General features: G+C 43.4%; 1 protein-coding gene across 4 annotated transcripts in view; it reads right to left on the bottom strand.

Moving 5' to 3' along the window:
- Window positions 1-7,724: 7,724 nt before the first annotated feature.
- Window positions 7,725-20,357, bottom strand: part of PGAP1 (post-GPI attachment to proteins inositol deacylase 1) — a 479,543-nt gene continuing 466,910 nt past the window's right edge. For 2 of the 4 annotated variants that reach the window (XM_073633146.1, XM_073633147.1), the window contains exon 27: window positions 7,725-8,307. In XM_073633146.1, the coding sequence (XP_073489247.1) occupies window positions 8,206-8,307 (102 nt within the window). In that variant the 3' untranslated portion in view covers window positions 7,725-8,205. The remainder of the gene's footprint in view (window positions 8,308-20,357) is intronic. The other 2 variants (XM_073633144.1, XM_073633145.1) reach the window with 2 other exon arrangements.

Below are 20,357 nucleotides of genomic sequence, written 5' to 3' on the forward strand. Positions count from 1 at the left end.
CCCCCCCCCCTGTCTGGTAACACCAAACTGTACAACACTTAAATGCCGAACTAATAATGCCTGCTGTATAATATCTGTACGATGTATAACTGCACTGTGTACTTGTCACACTATTTTCGTTTTTACTACATTCTGTATATCATTTTCTCAAATAAAGACCAACCTTGTTGTTAAAAAAAAAAAAATAGGAGATCATCTGCATATAAAGCTACCCTTTCCTCCAACCAACCGATCCACAATCCCTTAATATTGGGAGAAGTGCATAGAGCCTCCGCCACCTGCTCCAACCCTGCCGAGTTCCCCTAAATAATGAAAAAGGGAGATGGGAACCCTCTTCCCATTTTTACTGCAGCTGTGGGATTCCTATATAACACCTGTACCCATTTTATAAATACCATTGTAAAACCCATTCTGCGGAGTACTTCCCATAAGAAGGGCCACTCCAGGGTATCAAAAGCCTTCTCGATACCCAAGGAAGCAATTACCCTAGATCCTATATTAAGATGTGAGGCATGAATATTAGTATATAATGTCCTCAAATTCACATCAGTAGCCCTGCCAGGCATAAAACCCGTCTGATCTGCGTCGATAATATTTGACATCAAAGGTTGTAGTCGCCGGGAGATTAACTTAGTCAAAATCTTGAAATCTACATTCAGAAGAGCAATAAGCCTATATGAGGCACAAGTGGGTGAATCTTTTGGATGCTTGTAGATTAAAACTATATGAGCATGACTCATTGAGTCCGGCAAGGCCCCCTCCTTCAGATAATAAGCGTAAAGAGAGGCCAGTACAGGAGCTAAGAGCTCTCCATGAGCCCTATAGAATTCAATAGGAAGGTCAACCAGTCCCGGTGACTTCCCCAATGTAAAGGAGCCAATGACAGAAAGGACATCCTTCGATGTACTAGCATCTCCTTCTCATTATCTGTTAACCAGGACAGAGCGACTGAATCCAGCCACTCCGCCAACTCAGTCGGCTGGAAACCAGAAGGCAGCTTAGATGTATACATTGTCTGATAAAATTGCCGAAAGGTCTCCAGAATTTTATGCTGTGTATAGGCTATATCTCCAGAGGAGATGCGTATTTCCGTATTACTAGGTTGTTCATGTTTAGCCATCATGGCCAAAAAACGAAAAAACGACCATTACGGTCTCCCTGCTCAAAACATATCTGTTTGTTTTTATATAGGTCTATCCTCGTGGCCAAAGCCATATGCAAATGTAGAGCCCATTTGCTATGGAGTAAAGCATTAAAATTAAATTCTGAAGGATCCACAGTATATTGAGCTGTTTATTCCTCTACTATAATTTTCAAAGTGTCATTCTTTACTCGTTGAGACTTATTGACCGCTTTAATAGCGGATATATAGTGTCCTCTTGCATAGGCCTTAAAAGCATCCCATAGTATTGCCGAAGTGGATGACCCTGTATTAAACTCCCAATACTCTACTAGAAGGGGGGGATTTTATTAGCTATATCTGGATGTGAAATCCAATGTGTGCCCAATCTCCACTGTGCTGCATCACGAAAGTGATGCATACGAAGTGTAAGCATAAGCGGAGGATGGTAAGCATAAGTCACCATGCGGCCCCGCCCTCCATTATAAAAGAACTGTCACCTGCGAGGACAATCATTATGGCAGGAGCCTCCGATGGAGGCGGGTTGGTCGCGTTTTTTTTTTTTTTTCTTTTTCGGTCCGTCGGCGGAGCAAAAGAAGAAGAAGACGACTTTGTGGGACATTTTTATTTTTTAATAAAGGACTTGTCCCAAGCCGTGTCATGTCATTTTTACCATTTTCACACTTTTTTTGTGAAATGGTGGGGGTACATTTGTACCCCGTTACCATTTCACACAGGGAGGGAGGCTGGGATCTGGGGGTCCCCTTGTTAAAGGGGGCTTCCAGATTCCAATAAGCCCCCCACTCACAGACCCCCACAACCACCGGGCAAGGGTTGTGGGGATGAAGCCCTTGTCCCCATCAACATGGGGACAAGGTGCTTTGGAGGGCTACCCTAAAGCACCCTCCCCATGTTGAGGGTATGTGGCTTGGTACGGTTCAGGAGGGGGGGCGCTCTCTCGTCCCCCCTCTTTACCTGCAGCCTGCCAGGTTGAGTTCTTGGATAAGGGTCTGGTATGGATTTCTGGGGGGACCCCCACGCCATTTTTAAAAAAAATTTTGGCGTGGGCTTCCCCTTAAAATCCATACCAGACCCTTGGTCGGGAATGGATTTTGAGGTGGACCCCCACGCTATTTTTAAAAAAAAATTTGGCGTGGGGTTCCCTTAATATCCATCTCCAGACCCAAAGGGACTGGGGGGATCCCATGCTGTTTTTTTCAATGACTTCTTTTATCTGTATTGCCGGGACCGACAATTCATTATAGCCATGAGTAGTTTTAAATGACTTTTTTCCTTTAGAAATGTCATTTTGCTTTCGGACTGTTCTAAACACGGGAAACATGCACCAATTTACAGGCATACTATAGACACCCCCCCAGGTACGAAATTTAAAGGAATATTTCACTTTTATTGTTTCACTTTAAGCATTAATAAAATCACTGCTCCCGAAAAAACTGACGTTTTTAAAACTTTTTTTGCATTGACACATGTCCCCTGAGGCAGGACCCAGGTCCCCAAACACTTTTTATGACAATACCATGCATATAAGCCTTAAAAATTAGCACTTTTGATTTCTCCCATAGACTTTTAAAGGGTGTTCCGCGGCTTTCAAATTTGCTGTGAACACCCCAAATTGTTCACTATTCGGCGAACACCCGATGTTCGAGTCGAACGTAACTTCGACTCGAACATCGGGCTCATCCCTACTAATCAATATCGAAAACCCCTCTAGAAAACATGGAATATGTAGCATGGTAAGCCTTCTGTACCCAAGGCTTCTTAAGGGCCAAAAGCTTGCTCCCCATAAGGTGAGTTTCTTGAAGTAATACTATATGTGGAAGATAACTTTTCAAATACTTAAATAACAACGCCACAAATTTTGAATTAAGGCCATGAACTTTCCATAACAGAATAGAAAAGATCTCTTGGTCACGTGATGTCATCTAAACGGAAAAAAATATAATACTTAACTAATAAATTACATTGCAAGATGCATTGCAAAGTGATGGACCTTAGAAACAACAAACATCCGAATTAATAACTTTCAGGAAAAAAAAAAAAAAACAATAATAAAAATGAAACAATGTGTATAGACATTTAACAAAAACATACCCCACGGGCGTTAATACGCCCTTCCTACCTTTCTCCAACACCATACACAAAAAAAGAGAGAAAAAGAAAAAAAAAAAAGGCAGAAAAGAAGGGGGTGGGGAGGCAGCAGAGGGGTGGGGAAGGGCAAGAAGAGGTGCCCCCACGAAACAGTTCACTCCCACCACCCCAGATCTCTACTTCGAGGCAGGATGGAAAAACTGTAGTTGATTCTGAGGGTGTCTAGGAGAGGTCCAAGAAGCGCTGATTAATTTAAGTTTTTAATAAGTTTAATAGTTTATTAATTCACTTATCTTCCATCTAGCCAGATGGAAGCAGCAGCCAGGGTGTCAAAGAAAAATGTCTGCCTGCCATATATATTGCGCAATCTGCTAGGAAAAAAGAAGGCTGAACTGAATACTCTTTTCTCATAGTCTCTTCCAGAACCCTATCCCTGTCTTGAGAATTCAATAATCGTAGCAGAAAGGGCCTAGGGGGGCCCCAGGTTTAGTTGGTATTGGTGGAACCCTATGTGCCCGCTCCACCACAAAGGTGGACGGCACACTGCCTAGGCTCAAAACAGAAATAAGTAATTGCTCAGCAAATTCAGTTGATTTAGTCCCCTCAGCCCTTTCAGGTAGACCCTGGATGCGAATATTATTTAGTCTAAGGTGGTTTTCAGTATCAAAAGCCTTTTCCTGCAACCGTCTGACCTGTAGCTGTAAAACCCGCATTTCTTTAGAATCTGATTGAATAGTCTTCCAGCGTGGAAACCCATCTAAGTCCTGGTCGATCTTAGAAACATCTGAAGCTATAAGATCCATTTGCTCTTTAAGAGTCTCTTTACACTCCATAATAGCTGCGGCTGAGGAGTCCTCCAAAGAGGTGGCTGGTGCATCAGTAGGTAGTTTAGAAATATCAGTCATTCTTGCTTTTGCTGTCTTTGCAGGGATAATTACTGCTGCAGAAGTTGTATCTGGCTTACTCGATGTCACTAACTTGCTTGATGTTGCTGAGTGAGTCTGCGGCTGAGACATCTATCTCCAGCCAAAGGGGACCCTTTTTATTCTCTCGGAAGATATAATTAATATTTAGAGCCCTATAAATGTGGAAATTGACTGAGGTTAGCTATAGGTCAAGATATAGGAAGAATATAGAACAAATCCCCATCCTTTCCTCAGAAGACTGTGTATAACAGTATATAGCAGCAGTATATAGTAATATGATATATATAGCAATATGATATATATAGCCAGGAGGGTATATGAAGATGGCTGCAGCACGTGCTCTAAGCCTGGGTCAAGGGCCACAGAAACGAATGAAAATACAAATGTCAGCTTTTTGCTCCTGCACCCCCCCCCCCGCGCTATTTTATCTTCCGCAGCAAAGTCTTAGTCCTCAGGGTGTAGCAAAATGGCCACTACTTACATTACAGCTTATTCCAATGGTTACTGGGTCTGGATCTTCAGCTGGTCTGAGTCTGGGATTTCAACCAATCGACCACCAAGTGGGACACATACAGGAATTTCATTCCCATTTTAGCCAGCTATGAGTAAGCACCTGGTGTAAGTGCGAAACATGTCAGCTATTTTTGTACCACCCCACAGTCCTGTTCTGTGCACCCCATGATCCTGTATTTTGAATAGACGGATTTATCCATTCCGGTGTGCGGCTGTCCAGGTCTTCTTGTTCTCTTCAACTGGCATCAGCATTCAGCCAGCACCTGGGGCTCTTCTCTTCCTGGAGGTAATGAGACACAAGCACTCTGGTTTAAGCCCCTCTTTGAGCGGAGGATCCTACATCATCTCGTTTAATTCCTGGACTTTTGCTTCTTTATCCAGCAGCTCAGAGGTATTCCCGGATTGCTGATTTCACTGTTTTTATCTTGTCCTCCAGTTTGTTTTCAAGAAGAGTTTGTCTACATATATATACCATTATGGATCAGGCGGTTACCTCGACACCAGTGGCTGATAGTGTGTACAGCAGAACTCTTACAGCACGTTCTAAAAATCTGTTAAGACAATCTTTACAAACACACAGGCCACAACTTTCTGACGATGATGGAGTTTTACTGATTCGCCATTTCAGGAAATTGGAACAATTGATGGCCAATGAAGTTAGAGCGTATTGGGACATCAGCTTTTTAACTGAATATTTATCCCTAGCACACATCCCACGAGGATTGAGGATAAAGAAATTCCCTACTTCAGAATTATTTGATGATTAATTAAAGAAAGATTGGACTGACACCCTTGATACATGTTCATTTAAACTTATGAACATTTTGATTGCCTCAAAAAAGAAGGACTTGGAATTGCTACAATCGGATACGTCTTGGATCCAAAAGGATCTCACAGCTCTACAAACCCACACTGGCTTTACAGACCTGGATGGACGATTAAACAAAAAATTGGATAAAATGGAGAGATCAGTAATTGACAGCAAAAGAGACAAGATGGCCCGGGATAAAAACGACTACGAGAGCAACAGGGTATATACATGGAAAAAACCATTTGTCCCCAGTCGGCAACGCAGAAATCGGGGAAAACAGGTCAGTTTTTCTGACCTTAAAACCGAAGCAGCAGATGACACCACCACACATTCCACATCAGACTCTTCATTTGATCGGTCTATAGCCCCCTTGGAACCAGCCAGATCTGGCGACGACCGGAGCCCTAGAAACCCCTGTGGGTCCCGACAAACCAAGAAGAAAAAATCCTCCATAAAAAAAACAGGAGAGGGGGCAAGAGGCACAAGAGATCCGGACAATGTACATTACACTCTGCGAGGCAAGAAGTAATAATAGACCGGAGTGTCATCAATATTTCCAAAAGACCCTTAAAGAAGAATTGGGTCTTTTAGCGAAGGGCCTCAATTTTTGTCCTAACAGACATTTTAATTTATTTGATACCACTTTGGATGTCAACAAATTTTGCACGTTCTCTAACTCTTAAGAAACATTATATTGGACTTTCCACAGAGGATACTGAGGTCTCCTTTGACGGCTGCGATGCAGGTGAGTCTCCCCCTTCACCAATATTATTTACTGAAGTTTGTGCTTTGCATGACTTAATTGATTTGACACATGAATCGGATCTATCTCCCACTGATCCCACTGATGTTTAACATAAACCACTGTTCAAAATCAGATCGGAGTTTTATCCAGTGGCATCCACGGGAAAGGATCTCGATCTATTTCAAAAGATGGTGGAGGGCGACTTAACGCACCTGGCTCGCAGCTATAACAGGAAACCCACTAGCGATAATTTAACTTTAGATAAAAGACATGCATTTAAACAACTGATGGCAGACGACAGTATTGTCATCAGAAATACAGACAAGGGTGGGATGGTTGTTGTATTAGATTCAGATATGTATAAAATGGAAGCTTTACGTCAATTGTCTGATACACGCACCTATTTACCACTCAGTTCGAATCCCACTATCCCCTTTTTAAATAGAATTATCCACCTTACTTGACAGGGCAGTGCAGGTAGGCCTTTCTTCTCAGAGGGATAAAGAATCATTCATCCCATTTACACATTCCTAGCCATATTTTTTTTTTTTTTACTTACATATTTATGGCTTTAGTTTCACTCAATGAACATCAATATTGATCTTTATCCTTCCAATCCAAACATAGCTATACCTAAGGAAGGACTTAAATTGTTCTCCAATATTTAACAACATTTTATGTTTTTACAACTCCCGTTCCATTCCTTTTCCTCCCCTCTTCTGTTTGCTGAATTGTTATTTGAAGTGCTGTATTTTTTGAATTTTTCTCCAAAAGGTTCCCCTTTGTTCACTGGCAGCTCGCACATATATTTTGTTGTACTTATATCCATATTTTTACAACTAAAACAAGCTGCTTAATACGAATGATTAAACATATATTTTTAAGTCTTTGGAGAGAGTTTCAATACAGTTCTGCTAAGGGGTGTCTGGATTGGTGTTTTTGCCTCATACGCCATTCCAGTACCCCAATTTCATTCAGTTAGGTTTTGAACCAATATATGCACATGGATACATATATCTTTGTTTAATTACACATCCATATGGATGAGTCCAAGTTTATGGCTCATCACCATTCTAGAAACATAATCTTACTCTTGTATATGATGTCTTTATATGGTTACAGGTACGTCTTTACCACATAACTAAAAAATGTCTTTATATATTCTAAATATATTTTTTGTACTTGTATTTAAATGTTTGTCTGTGACATATTTGTTTTTTTCTCAGATCATGGGCTTGATGATTATGGACTATGTAGATCTAACAATCATGCTGTCTTGAGATCACGGCACCTGTTGTTGATTTATTGCATATTAATTTTGCGTGCATGTCTTGCACATATTCACTCACATGCATTTACCCTCAGTCCTCATTTTATTATACATATATATATATTTTTTGTTAGAATTGATTGCTCTGTGTCTATACATCTTTTTCACACATGATTAGTCTTTATTCAGATAACATATATATCACTGCCCATTTGTCACTACGCACATTCACATTTTGAAAAAAAAAAATTTTTGACCCTGGATAACTGGGTTATAAATTGTTTTATTTGTTCATATTATAACACATATCACCACACACATTTTTTCACATGTGCTCATTCATTATATGTATATTTCATACATTAATGGATATCACATTATTTTAACACTTATTTTTATCTTATTCATTTTTTCACTTTATATTATTTTATTACATCTCCAAATTGTTGTTTCTATGTCTACTTGCTATGGGGATTTCTAATTTAGATTTATTAACCAGCAGCAGGTGCAGAGATCTCATACGGCTGCTTCTCAGCTGTTTTGTATTTTCTAACCATTGCATGGTCACGTGTTCTAATATTTTTAGTATATATATGGATTTTCATTCCCATTTTAGCCAGCTATGAGTAAGCACTCGTAAGTGCGAAATGCGTCAGCTATTTTTTGTACCACCCCACAGTCATGTTCTGTGAACCCCATGATCCTGTATTTTTAATAAAAAGATGCATTTATCCATTCCGGTGTGCGGCTGTCCAGGTCTTCTTCTCTTCTACTTGCATCAGCATTCAGCCAGCACCTGAGGCTCTTCTCTTCCTAGAGGTAATGAGATACAAGCACTCTGGTTTAAGCCCCTCTTTGAGCGGAGGATCCCACATCATCACATACAGGAATACAGTCGCTCTACAGCATCAGGCAGCAACAGACAGTGTCAGAAGCAGGGGCCCACCCGCAACTAACAAATGGCTTACAGCCAGCAGAAGGAATGGTCTCAGAGGGAACATAGAGCTAACTAGAGTGCAGCAATGGCCAGGGGTCCAGAGAACAGCAGTTGGTAGTGATAGTGATTGTTAATTCAAGTCTGTGTTACAGACTGTGGCAGAGGAAAGACCAGAGGCGGGGGGAGGCACCAGGTTCAGTGAGGATGCAATGTCCCACAGCGTCTCACCACACTGACGCCACAATCTCCTCATCTCCTTATTCCCCTTAAATCCACAATCCTCCTTTTACCGCTCACCTTCCTCTCTCCTCCACGCCAGTAATCTACTGTCCTGCGTCCATCCTCAGACGAATGCAGCAGGAGAATCTACCGCCCTCCAAACGTCCTAACATAAGCAGCAGCCTCTGTGTGTCTCTGAGTATCTCCGGCAAAGGAGATAAGCATCTAAACAACCGCAACATACAGGGATATACAATGTAATACTGACATATAATCACACACATAGGTTGGACTTGATTGTGATTTTTTTTTCAACCTCACCTACTATGTAACATTCTGCTACTCCTGAGTATGGATCGCCACATGTGAGACTTTTACACAGCCTGGCCACATACAGAGGCCCAACTTTCAAGAAGCACCATCAGGCATTCTAGGAGCATACATTACACATTTATATTCCTAACTACCTATTACTCTTTTGAAGGCCCTAGAGCACCAGGGCAATTAAAACTAAATTACCCCATTTTGGAAAGCAACACCCCAACGTATATGCTATGAGGCATTATGAGTCTTTTGAACATGTAATTTTTTCCACAAGTTTATGGAAGATGTCATCTTTACTGCACTGATGGCTGCTGCTGAGGATCCACTGAGAGGCACTCACTGATGGGCACTGATGAGGACTGTAGTGGCACGAATGAGCACTGTAGGGGCACTGATGAGCACTGTATGGGCACTGAGGAGCGAGCCAGCTCATGCTGCTGTGGCGTTTCTCTCTCCACTCCTCACACCAATACAGCGTGTGAGGAGAGGAGAGAGAAACCTCACAGCAGCGTGAGCTGAACCAGCCATGACACCGGTTTGTTGACATGTGATCACTCTGTCATTGGACAGAGCAATTATGTGGTAAAGGGCTGCTGTGATTGGCCCATAGTACCTTTAACAATATATAGCATATATAGCAAAATGTTTTGAGGAACAAGCCCTCTTCCTCAGAGCTCTGAGAAAGAGGGCTTGCGCCTTGAAATACATAATCTTGCTACGGTTTACCGCCTGTTAATACTCATCCATCTGAGAATGTAGATGCAAGAATGTCTTGCCTGCAACATATTTACATAGTAGGTGAGGTTGAAAAAAGTCCAACCTATGTGTGTGATTATATGTCAGTATTACATTGTATATCCCTGTATGTTGCGTTCAGGTGCTTTTCTAATAATTTCTTGAAACTATCAATGCCCCCCCGCTGAGACCACCATCTGTGGAAGGGAATTCCACATCCTTGCCGCTCTTACAGTAAAGAACCCTCTACGTAGTTTAAGGTTAAACCTCTTTTCTTCTAATTTTAATGAGTGGCCACGAGTCTTGTTTAACTCCCTTCTGCGAAAACGTTTTCTCCCTATTGTGGGGTCACCAGTATGGTATTTATATATTGAAATCATATCCCCTCTCAAGCGTCTCTCCTCCAGAGAGAATAAGTTCAGTGCTCGCAACCTTTTCTTATAACCAATATCCTCCAAACCCTTTATTAGCTTTGTTGCCCTTCTTTGTACTCACTCCATTTCCAGTACATCCTTCCTGAGGACTGGTGCCCAGAACTGGACAGCATACTCTAGGTTCGGCTGGACCAGAGTCTTGCAAAGCGGGAGAATTATCGTTTTATCTCTGGAGTTGATCCCCTTTTTAATGCATGCCAATATTCTGTTTGCTTTGTTAGCAGCAGCTTGGCATTGCATGCAATTGCTGAACCCATCATATACTAGGACCCCCAGGTCCTTTTCCATCCTAGATTCCCCCAGAGGTTCTCCCCCCAGTGTATAGATTGCATTCATATTTTTGCAACCCAAATGCATTATTTTACATTTTTCTACATTAAACCTAATTTGCCATGTAGTTGCCCACCCCATTAATTTGTTCAGATCTTTTTGCAAGGTTTCCACATCCTGCGGAGAAGTTTTTGCCCTGCTTAGCTTAGTATTGTTTGCAAATACAGAGATTGAACTGTTTACCCCATCCTCCAGGTCATTTATGAACAAATTAAATAGGATTGGTCCCAACACAGAACCCTGGGGGACCTCACTACCCACCCCTGACCATTCCGAGTACTCCCCATTTATCACCACCCTCTGAACTCGCCCTTGTAGCTAGTTTTCAATCCATGTACTCCATGCCAACGGACCTTATTTTGTACAGTAAATGTTTATGGGGAATGGTGTCAAATGCTTTTGCAATATCCAGATACACCACGTCTGCGGGCTTTCCTTTATCTAGATGGCAACTCACCTCCTCATAGACGGTTAATAGATTGGTTGGCAAGAACGATTCTTCATGAATCCATTCTGATTACTGCTAATGATACCGTTCTCATTACTAAAATCTTGTATAAAGTCCCTTATCATCCCCTCCAAGAGTTTACATACTATTGATGTTAGGCTAATTGGTCTGTAATTCTCAGGGATGTATTTTGGGCCCTTTTTAAATATTGGTGCTACATTGGCTTTTCTTCAATCAGCTGGTACCATTCCAGTCAGTAGACTGTCAGTAAAAATTAGGAACAATGGTCTGGCAATTACTTGACTGAGTTCCCTAAATACTCTCGGGTGCAAGCCATCTGGTCCCATTGATTTATTAATGTTAAGTTTCCCAAGTCTAATTTTAATTCTGTCCTCTGTTAACCATGGAGGTGCTTCCTGTGATGTGTCATAAGGATAAACACTGCAGTTTTGGTTACTGAAGCCCCCCGATTCCCCTGTGAAGAATAAATTCAATACCTTCGCCATCTCCCCATCCTTTGAAACCAGATGTCCTTCCTTATTCTTTATGGGGCCAATATGGTCTGTCCTCCCTTTCTTACTGTTTACATACTTAAAGAATTTCTTGGGATTTTTTTTTGCTCTCCTCCGCTATGTGCCTTTCATGTTCCATCCTAATTGCACCCTTACATTTCTTGTTGCATTCTTTATAAAGTCTGAATGCTGATGATGATCCCTCAACCCCATATTTTTTGAAGGCCCTCTTCTTTGCTTTTTTTATGCATTTTTACATTGGAGTTAAGCCATCTAGGACTTTTGTTCGCTTTTTTAAATTTATTACCCAATGGGATGCATTGGCTAATGCCCTTATTTAATATGCAAACCCATCTCTCCTCTGTGTTCTTTGTTCCCAAGATTTTATCCCAATTTATGCCTTCTAGCAAGGTTCGTAGTTTAGGGGAAGTTGGCTCTTTTGAAATTCAGTGTCTTTGTATTCCCCTTATGTTTCCTATTTGTGTGATTTATACTGAAGCCAATTGACCTGTGATCGCCGTTTCCTAAATTCCCCCGTATTTCCACATTCGTGATCAGGTCTGTATTGTTGGTAATCAGTAGATCCAGTAACGCTTTATTTCTAACTGGTGCGTCTACCATCTGACCCATAAAATTGTCCTGCAAGACATTTAGGAACTGGCGAGCCTTAGATGAATGTGCGGTTCCCTCCGCCCAGTCTGTCTGTATAGTTAAAATCCCCCATTATGATAACACGTTCCATCCTTGCTGCTAATCAAAATTGTGATAGGAGATCTGTCTCCCCTTCCTCCCACAGGTTAGGGGGCCTATAGCATACACCCAGTATAATTTTCCCCTTAGCTTCATCCCTTTGGAGCTCTACCTATAAGGATTCCACCTCCTCCCTAGCTCCCCTAGTGATATCATCTCTCACATTCACTTGTACATTATTCTTGATATATAGGCATACCCCTCCCCCTTTTTTACCCTAAATATCCTTGCGATAAAGGGTATACCCTTGAATGTTTGCCAGCCAATCATGAGAGCTGTTGAACCAGGTCTCTGAAATTCCCACAAAAGCCAAATCCTCCTCGTACAACAGTATCTCTAGTTTACCCATCTTGTCCGCCAGGCTCCTGGCATTGGTGAACATGCCACGTAGTTTAGACTGGTCGCATATTATCCTCTTATTGGGTGCTCCGAGATTGCAACTAGGACTTGCTACTATACTTACTTTGGGTTTATGTGCTTTGGTCAACCTACCACTAATGCCCCCAATACTACCCTCTGGAATATGTTCCGCGCTGACTATCTCTACCTCAGGACCCCCCCCCCCATCGCCTAGTTTAAAAACTCCTCTAACTTTTTGGCCATCTTCATTCCCAGCTGATCTGCACCCTCCTCATTTAGGTGCAGTCCGTCCCTTCTATAGTACTGGTTATCAACTGAGAAGTCGGCCCAGTCCTCCAGGAACCCAAACCCCTCCTTACTACACCAGCTCTTCAGCCACTTGTTTAATTCCCTAATCTCCCTCTGCCTTTATGGTGTGGCTCAATGTACCGGTAGTATTCCTGAGAATACTACCTTGAAGGTCCTTTTCCCCAATTTAGCTCCTAAGTCCCTAAAATCGTTCTTTAGTACACTCCATCTGCCTCTGACTTTGTCATTGGTGCCAACATGCACCATGACAGCTGGGTCTTCCCCAGCCCCTCCCAGTAATATGTCCACCAGATCCCTGATGTGCCGAACCCAAGCGCCCGGTAGACAACATACTGTTTGGTGCTTCAGGTCTTTGTTACAGATTGGCCTCTCTGTCCTTCTAAGAATAGAGCTCCCTACCACCAGAATCTGTCTTTCCTTTCCCTTTGCTTCGCCCCACTCTCACTGGAGTTCTTTCCCCGGCAGCTAGGAAAGTCCCTCAGCTCCAGCAGTGCTGGTCCCTGACTAGTTTCACCAATGTCACTCAATGGAGCGTACTTATTGGGATGCTCCAGCCCTGGATCAGCCTCCCTGGCACTTCCCCCTCTACCCTTCCTGTCACCCATCTACTCTTTGCTAGTGCCTGCACCTCTCTGTCTCCACCCGGCACCTGCAGTGTACGTTCCTGGCTCTCCTTTAGTATGGGAGGGACTTCTCAGTGCTGACAGTTGCTTCCCCAGATTCAGAACCTGGGCTTCCAGGGAAACAATGTGCTTACATTTTGCACAGCAGTATTCACCCACGATCCGATGATCAAGGAATGCATACATGCCGCAAGATGTACAACAAGTCGCCTCTCCACACCCGCTGGGCATTGTACCTTTTAAATTTAATGAGGATTGGGGATTATACCCTGTCCAAATGACCTACCAACTAGCTTCCTGACACTAATACTCAGAAAGACAATACACAAGTAATCAACAAGACAAAACATCTACGTGCACTCGCAGACCTACGTGCACTCACAATACACAAGTACTAACGATCCACACACACACACTACTCAGACCACACTCAGGTACTCACACTACACAGGTACTATGACCGCTGTTATAACCTCCTGTTTTCAACTCTAGTTTTTAACTCACCACTTAGACCAGTTCCACTTGGACAGAGTTCCAGCAAGCTCAAAGATGAGCAGGCTCACAATGAGTTCTACAGAAGGTTATATAGGCCTCAAGCACCTGTGACCAATTAACCACTCCCCTTAATTAGTAGGCTGAAGGAAGCAAGGAAAAAAAAACAATTTAAGAAGTGTCAGAAAAAAGTGATAAAAAGCTACAAGGAAAAGCCCCAAGAAGAACCTAAAATGCAACACAGCAATCACCAGCAGTCAAAAAGCAAAACTTGTTCACTCTTCATACAAGGTCCCCACTGTTTAGCTTCCAACCAGCAGGCTGGATGCCTGTAATTTCAGTGTTTGTATTTCACAAATAAAGTGTTATGGATGCATGAGGCCAGTGCACACTTTTTTAATCTTGAAAACTTAATGCGTATTTGATGCATTGTGCAGGCATTTAATGCTATAGGCATGTTAAAGCCTACTTTAAAATTCAAATCCTATGTGAACTTGGCCTTAATGTCTAGTCTGTTTATGAATGGCCTATGGATGCCAAAAAGGTTAAACCAGCAATATATTTGCTAGTTTATGTATATTTTACTGGTTAAAGTGCAAACAATTACAAAGTCAAAAAGTTTAAACAAAATGAACAATTCAGGTAAAACGTATGTCAAGTCAAAATTTAGAAAAAATGAAGTACATATTTACAATACAAGCACATACAAAGACCCTGCAAGAACAGAAAAATACATGCTACAAAAAGAAATGTGCTCAGCCCACAACAAAACTTGGGAGCCGAGTGTCATCAGCCTAGTGTCTTTTGCTAAATGTTCAACACTCCAGTCTCAGATCTCGTTTAATTGTATTTACTATTTCATTTACATGTACATCAAATGGTGTGTATGACCTTTCATCTACAGTTGTGTTAAAAATAATAGTGTGTTTAAAAGAGTGAGTAAAGCTTAAAATCCTTATAATCGCTTTTATTTCCATACACGCAAATGCATTGGGAACACTACAGTCTATTCCAAATCAAAACATGAAGAAAAATTTTCAAATTTGTTACTACTTTACAGAAAGTGAAGTAAAAGTAGTATTAGGCTTTTCCACAAAATAGTAGTGCTTGCATTGTTCTTTGTTTACAAACTCAAACATGTATACATGTATACTGTATAAACTGAAAAATGCTTCTAGATTTAGCTTTTCTGTTAATCACTGAACTAATATTTAGTTGTATAACCACTTTTTCTGAGAACTGCTTTACATCTGTGTTGCATGAAGTCGACCACCTTCTGGCACCTGTGAACAGGTATTCCAGCCCAGGACAACTGCACTACATTCCACAATTCCCCTGCATTTCTTGGTTTTACCTCAAAAACAGCATTTTTTATGTCACCTCACAAGTTTTATATTGGATTAAGGTGCAGGGATTGGGCTGGCCACTCCATAACATCCCCATTTCATGATGCTTGTGCCACTATGCTTCACTATCTTCAGTGTATTGTGGCTTGAATTCAGTGTTTGAGGGTCCTCTGACAAACTGTCCGAGGCCCTTAGACCCAAAAAGAACAATCTTGCTTTCATCAGTCCACAAAATGTTGTGCCATTTCTCTTTAGGCCTGTCAATGTGTTCTTTGGTAAGTTGTAACCGCTTCAGCAGATGTATTTTTTTTCATCAATGGGACTTTTCGGGGGCTTCTTGCCGAAAGCTTGGCTGTGGTGCCAAGCTAATCCCAATATATGAACAAATACGTAAATACAGGGCGTACTGAAATATTAATGTTTATGAAGCTAATCACTTAACGTGAGCGTGAAGTGTGGTTCACAGTAAAGCACCCTAAATGGAATATTGTGAGATCTAAATTGTGATAAAATCTAACTAATCTTTTAAAAAGAAAAAAAAAAAAATGTTTTTTCAAAAGTATCCGGACTTATAGGCAATTAATAACATCAGCACAAACAATATAAGGCATGCAGTGTCAAACTTATCAAATAGTGCATAAATGAGCATGTAGGTGAAAGAGAATTGATACACACAATATTAAAAAACACAAAATAGAAATTAAAAACAAAAAGGTACAATGTTACACTGTACGTCCGGAGAGATCTCAAAACATGTGACAATAGTCTAAAGTGTCCAGTGCATACAAACAGTGCTCAGAGATGCATAAAAACATATATACAGTCCCAAAAAGAAGTGGCTTGTGCGACAAAAAAACTCCAATGGCTCATCAATCTTCAAAGTGCAAAACAGCGCGAGAGTGCAAGCAGCAAACTTGATTCTAAGACCAATCACTTAAATAAGTGAAAGATGTGAAGTGTATGGATCGCAAAGATACTCCGTCCTCTTCATGCAACAATACCACACTGGTAGACAATGGCCCCTTGCCTCATTATACTGAGGTTACAGCATAGATCAATCACCGCTTAACACAGCTCCTATGGGGGTTGGTCCTGGGTCCCGAACTAGGTCTCTATATGCCTCAGGTGGCACGGCAGCCAAAAGAGGAAAGGGATGCCATATATTGTAGTATTTTTTAAAACCATATGAGCTTTATTGACAATAAAAGTAGTACTCACACAATAGAATAGCAGAGGGCGCATATAACCAAACGAGCGGCGAGCTCGTACACTTCTGACAGTGGAAGGTGCCTGTCCCATCCCTACGCGTGGCGTCATGGGTCACCTGACTTCATCAGGGGATCCCCGATTCGTCCTCTCAGTTTGCCCATTAGACTGGGGATGGTAGGCCAAGGAGAACGCCAACTCAATTTCCAAGGAGCCACAAAGGGCCTTCCAGAATCTGGAGGTGAACTGGACACCACGGTCAGAAACTATACTCTTCGGAACTCCATGTAGCCTGACAATTTCCTTAATAAAAATATCAGCTGTCTCCGTGGCCGATGGGGTACCCTTCATTGGGAGGAAATGAGCCATTTTAGACAATCTGTCTACCACGACAAAGATGGAGGAAAAGCCTTCTGATGGGGGGAGTTCGACGACAAAGTCCATTGAGATCATACTCCATGGTCTCTCTGGGACTGGGAGAGGTTTCAATAGTCCCCAAGCTCTGGCCCGGCTGGTTTTGCTTCTAGCGCAAGTATTGCAGGAATCAACGAACCTTCTACAATCCCTAATGAGATGAGGCCACCAGAAGGTACGTAGTACCAGATCGCTCGTTTTTCGTGAACCAAAATGTCCAGCTAATTTGTGATCATGACACAGTTCTAATACCTGTACCCTTAATTCTTCGTGGACCACAATCTTGTTTTCATGCCAAAACAGGCCATCCTCGGTACAGGCCCTAGCGGGTGGCGTCGCCCCTATAGAAGCCCGTCTGATCTGAGAGATTATATCTTCTTGTAGAAGTAATAAATTCCCAGGGGGAAGGATGGTATCTGGAGGTAAGGTTTCTTCTGAATTATGGAACATACGTGAGAGTGCGTCAGATTTAATATTTTTGGATCCGGGTCTGAAGGTGACGTGGAACTGAAATCGAGAAAAAAAAAGTGCCCATCTGGCCTGCCGGGGTTTTAGCCTCTTAGCCGTTCTCAGGTATTCTAGGTTTTTATGGTCCGTGTAGACCAGGATGGGATAAGCAGCACCCTCCAGAAGATAACGCCATTCATCTAAGGCCACCTTAATAGCCAGGAGTTCACGATCTTCCACATCGTAATTTCTCTTGGAAGATGAAAGTTTGTGAGAAAAACCCCACGGGGTACAGAAGAGCTTTGGTGCCTTGTCGTTGTGAGAGTACAGCTCCTACCGCAATTTCGGAAGCGTCAACTTCTAACACGAATGGTAGAGCTGGGTTGGGGTGTTTTAAAATGGTGGCTGAGGTAAATAGAGCCTTGAGTTCCTCAAAGGCCGACTGTGCCTTAGGAGTCCAAGGATAAACCCTTTCTTTAGGTTCTCGTCAATATAATTTTTTAAGGTGCCTAGCTCCTGCTCAGTTAGTGGGAAAATCCTCCCAAAGGGAACTTCGGTTCCAGGTAAGAGTTCTATTGGACAGTCATAAGGCCTGTGAACTGGAAGGGTCTCTGCCCCTTTCTTACTGAAGATATCCTGGAAATCCCGGTAGGCCTCAGGAAGGGATTGGCAAAGCTTGGTATCAGAATCCAAGCAAAGACACTGAGTCGGTGTCATGGGTGGCCCATGTAAGCAATGTTGCCTGCAGTAGTCAGATAGGAATTGGATTTTTCCTGTGGACTAGTCAATGCTGGGGTTATGTGCCTGTAGCCAGGGCATTCCGAGGATGATTGGGAAGAGAGGAGAGGAGATGACATCCAACCGTAAAAGTTCCTGGTGTTCCGAGCCTCTGGTGGCCAGTAGTGGGACAGTCTCGCAGGTTACTAGACCCGGAACTAAGGGTAGAGCCATCAGCTAGGAATACTGCAAGACCGTGGGTCTTAGGTTGAAGAGGAATGCCATGGTTATTAACAAAGGTCTGATCGATGAAGCCACTGCATGCTCCAGAGTCAATAATGACCGACACGGGTTGTTCTTTCCGGGAAGCTGTAATACAACAGATTGTCAAATGGTTACCAGATTTGGGCAAAACAGATGCACAAGAGGAAGAGGACGTCAGATACTTACGTATCTTATTGGGGCAGGTCCTCACAAAATGTCCTTGTTCCCCGCAGTACAGGCATAAGTTGTTAGTACGTCTGCGCATCTTCTCTTCCGGGGTAAGGGATGGCCGGAGCAGACCAAGTTGCATGGGTTCGGGTGCTTCTGTGACTGGAGTAGAGGAGAGAGGCAGTTGGTTGGGAGAACTGGGAACCCTCGGGAGCATCCAAATAGGACGAGGATGACTAGAGGATCTCTCAGAGCGTCTTTCTCTCAGACAACGGTCAATTTGAATAGACAGGTTTATAAGTTCATCCAGAGTCTGTGGTATCCCAACACGTGCCAACTCATCCTTAAGGGGATCAGATAACCCCATCCGATATTGATGACGCAAGGCAGCGTCGTTCCACTCTGTATCAGAGCTCCAACGTCAGAACTCAACTGCGTAGTCTTCGGCCGCTCTGTGGCTTTGCTGCAGGGAATGCAAGGCTGCCTCAGCAGTAGTAGTAAGTTGAGGATCCTTGTATAACTGCGACATTGACAGGAAAAAAGCGTCCAGGGTATCCAAGGATCTAGACTTCTGCTCCAGTAGATGATGGGCCCAAGTCTGGGGCTCGCCGGACAGCAGTGAAATGACAAATCCCACCTTAGTGGTGTCCAGAGAGAACGTGCGAGGCTGTAACGCAAAATAGAGCTTGCAGGCATTACGGAAGGCCCGGTATTTGCGACGATCTCCAGTAAATTTTTCGGGTGCGGGTACCCTGGGTTCCGGAGGAAGCATTACTACGGAGGGTGCTGGGGATAGACCGGCAGATGATGCCCCTTGAGGGGGAGAAGCTGCTGAGAGGGCTTGGACCTGACCCTCTAATCTGGTGTAGCCTTCTTGTAGGCTCTTGACTGCTTGGGTAAGGCCCGCAAGGTGCCTACAAAGTTCATCCATGGGGGAGGCCCCCTGCCCGGACTCGGTCATGGCTGCCTGATACTGTCAGGTCTCTCACTTACCAGACTGGAGAGTCCACTAGGGCAGAGGGTAGGCTCCCTTACGTATCTGACTCGTGGCCCCTGGTAGAGCAGACAGAAGGCACACGAGTGCGGAGTGGTATGAGAGCCTGTGCAGGAATCCGTATTCCGGAAGCTATCAGTCTTCAAACAGCAGAGGTTAGTCAGAGGCACAGGCAACGGATGCTGAGCAGGAGCTAAGACAGGTCAAGCACAGGCTGGGTTCGGCAACAGGCGGGCAGCGGAGGTACAGGAGGAGCAGGCAGAAGCGAGGTCAAACAAGCCGGGGTCAGATGCAGGCGGAGGTCAGAAGAGTCCAAAGGGCAAGCCGGGTGGTCAACAGATCAGGAACACAGGAACTAGGAACAGCAAACAGGAACTAGGCACGGAGCTGTTGATCAGGCAGCACTGATCAGAGGGAGAGGAGAGCCTAAATAGGCTGATTGGCGCCAAACGCCGCGCCCGTGCGTGCGCCGTTACGCACAGGCGCCTGCGCACCTGCCCGAGCGCGCCCCTAGACATCGGCGTGCACACCAGCACCAAACGCATAGTAGCGCCCACAGGCGAACGCGCCCGGGTACCACCGCGTCCGCCACGGCCAACCGGAATGCCAACACCAGTGCCCATAGAGGCAGGCGCCCGTGCACCCGCAGGAACGCGCGCACCAACGAGCCCCGGCGCGCGACGACGCCCAATCAGGTAACCTCTCTGACACTCACAATATTCCATTTAGGGTGCTTTACTGTGAATCACACTTCACGCTCACGTTAGGTGATTAGCTTCATAAACATTAATATTTCAGTACGCCCTGTATTTACGTATTTGTTCATATATTTGG

This window comes from Aquarana catesbeiana, linkage group LG06 (assembly GCF_042186555.1).
Source record: "Aquarana catesbeiana isolate 2022-GZ linkage group LG06, ASM4218655v1, whole genome shotgun sequence".
Taxonomy (NCBI): domain Eukaryota; kingdom Metazoa; phylum Chordata; class Amphibia; order Anura; family Ranidae; genus Aquarana; species Aquarana catesbeiana.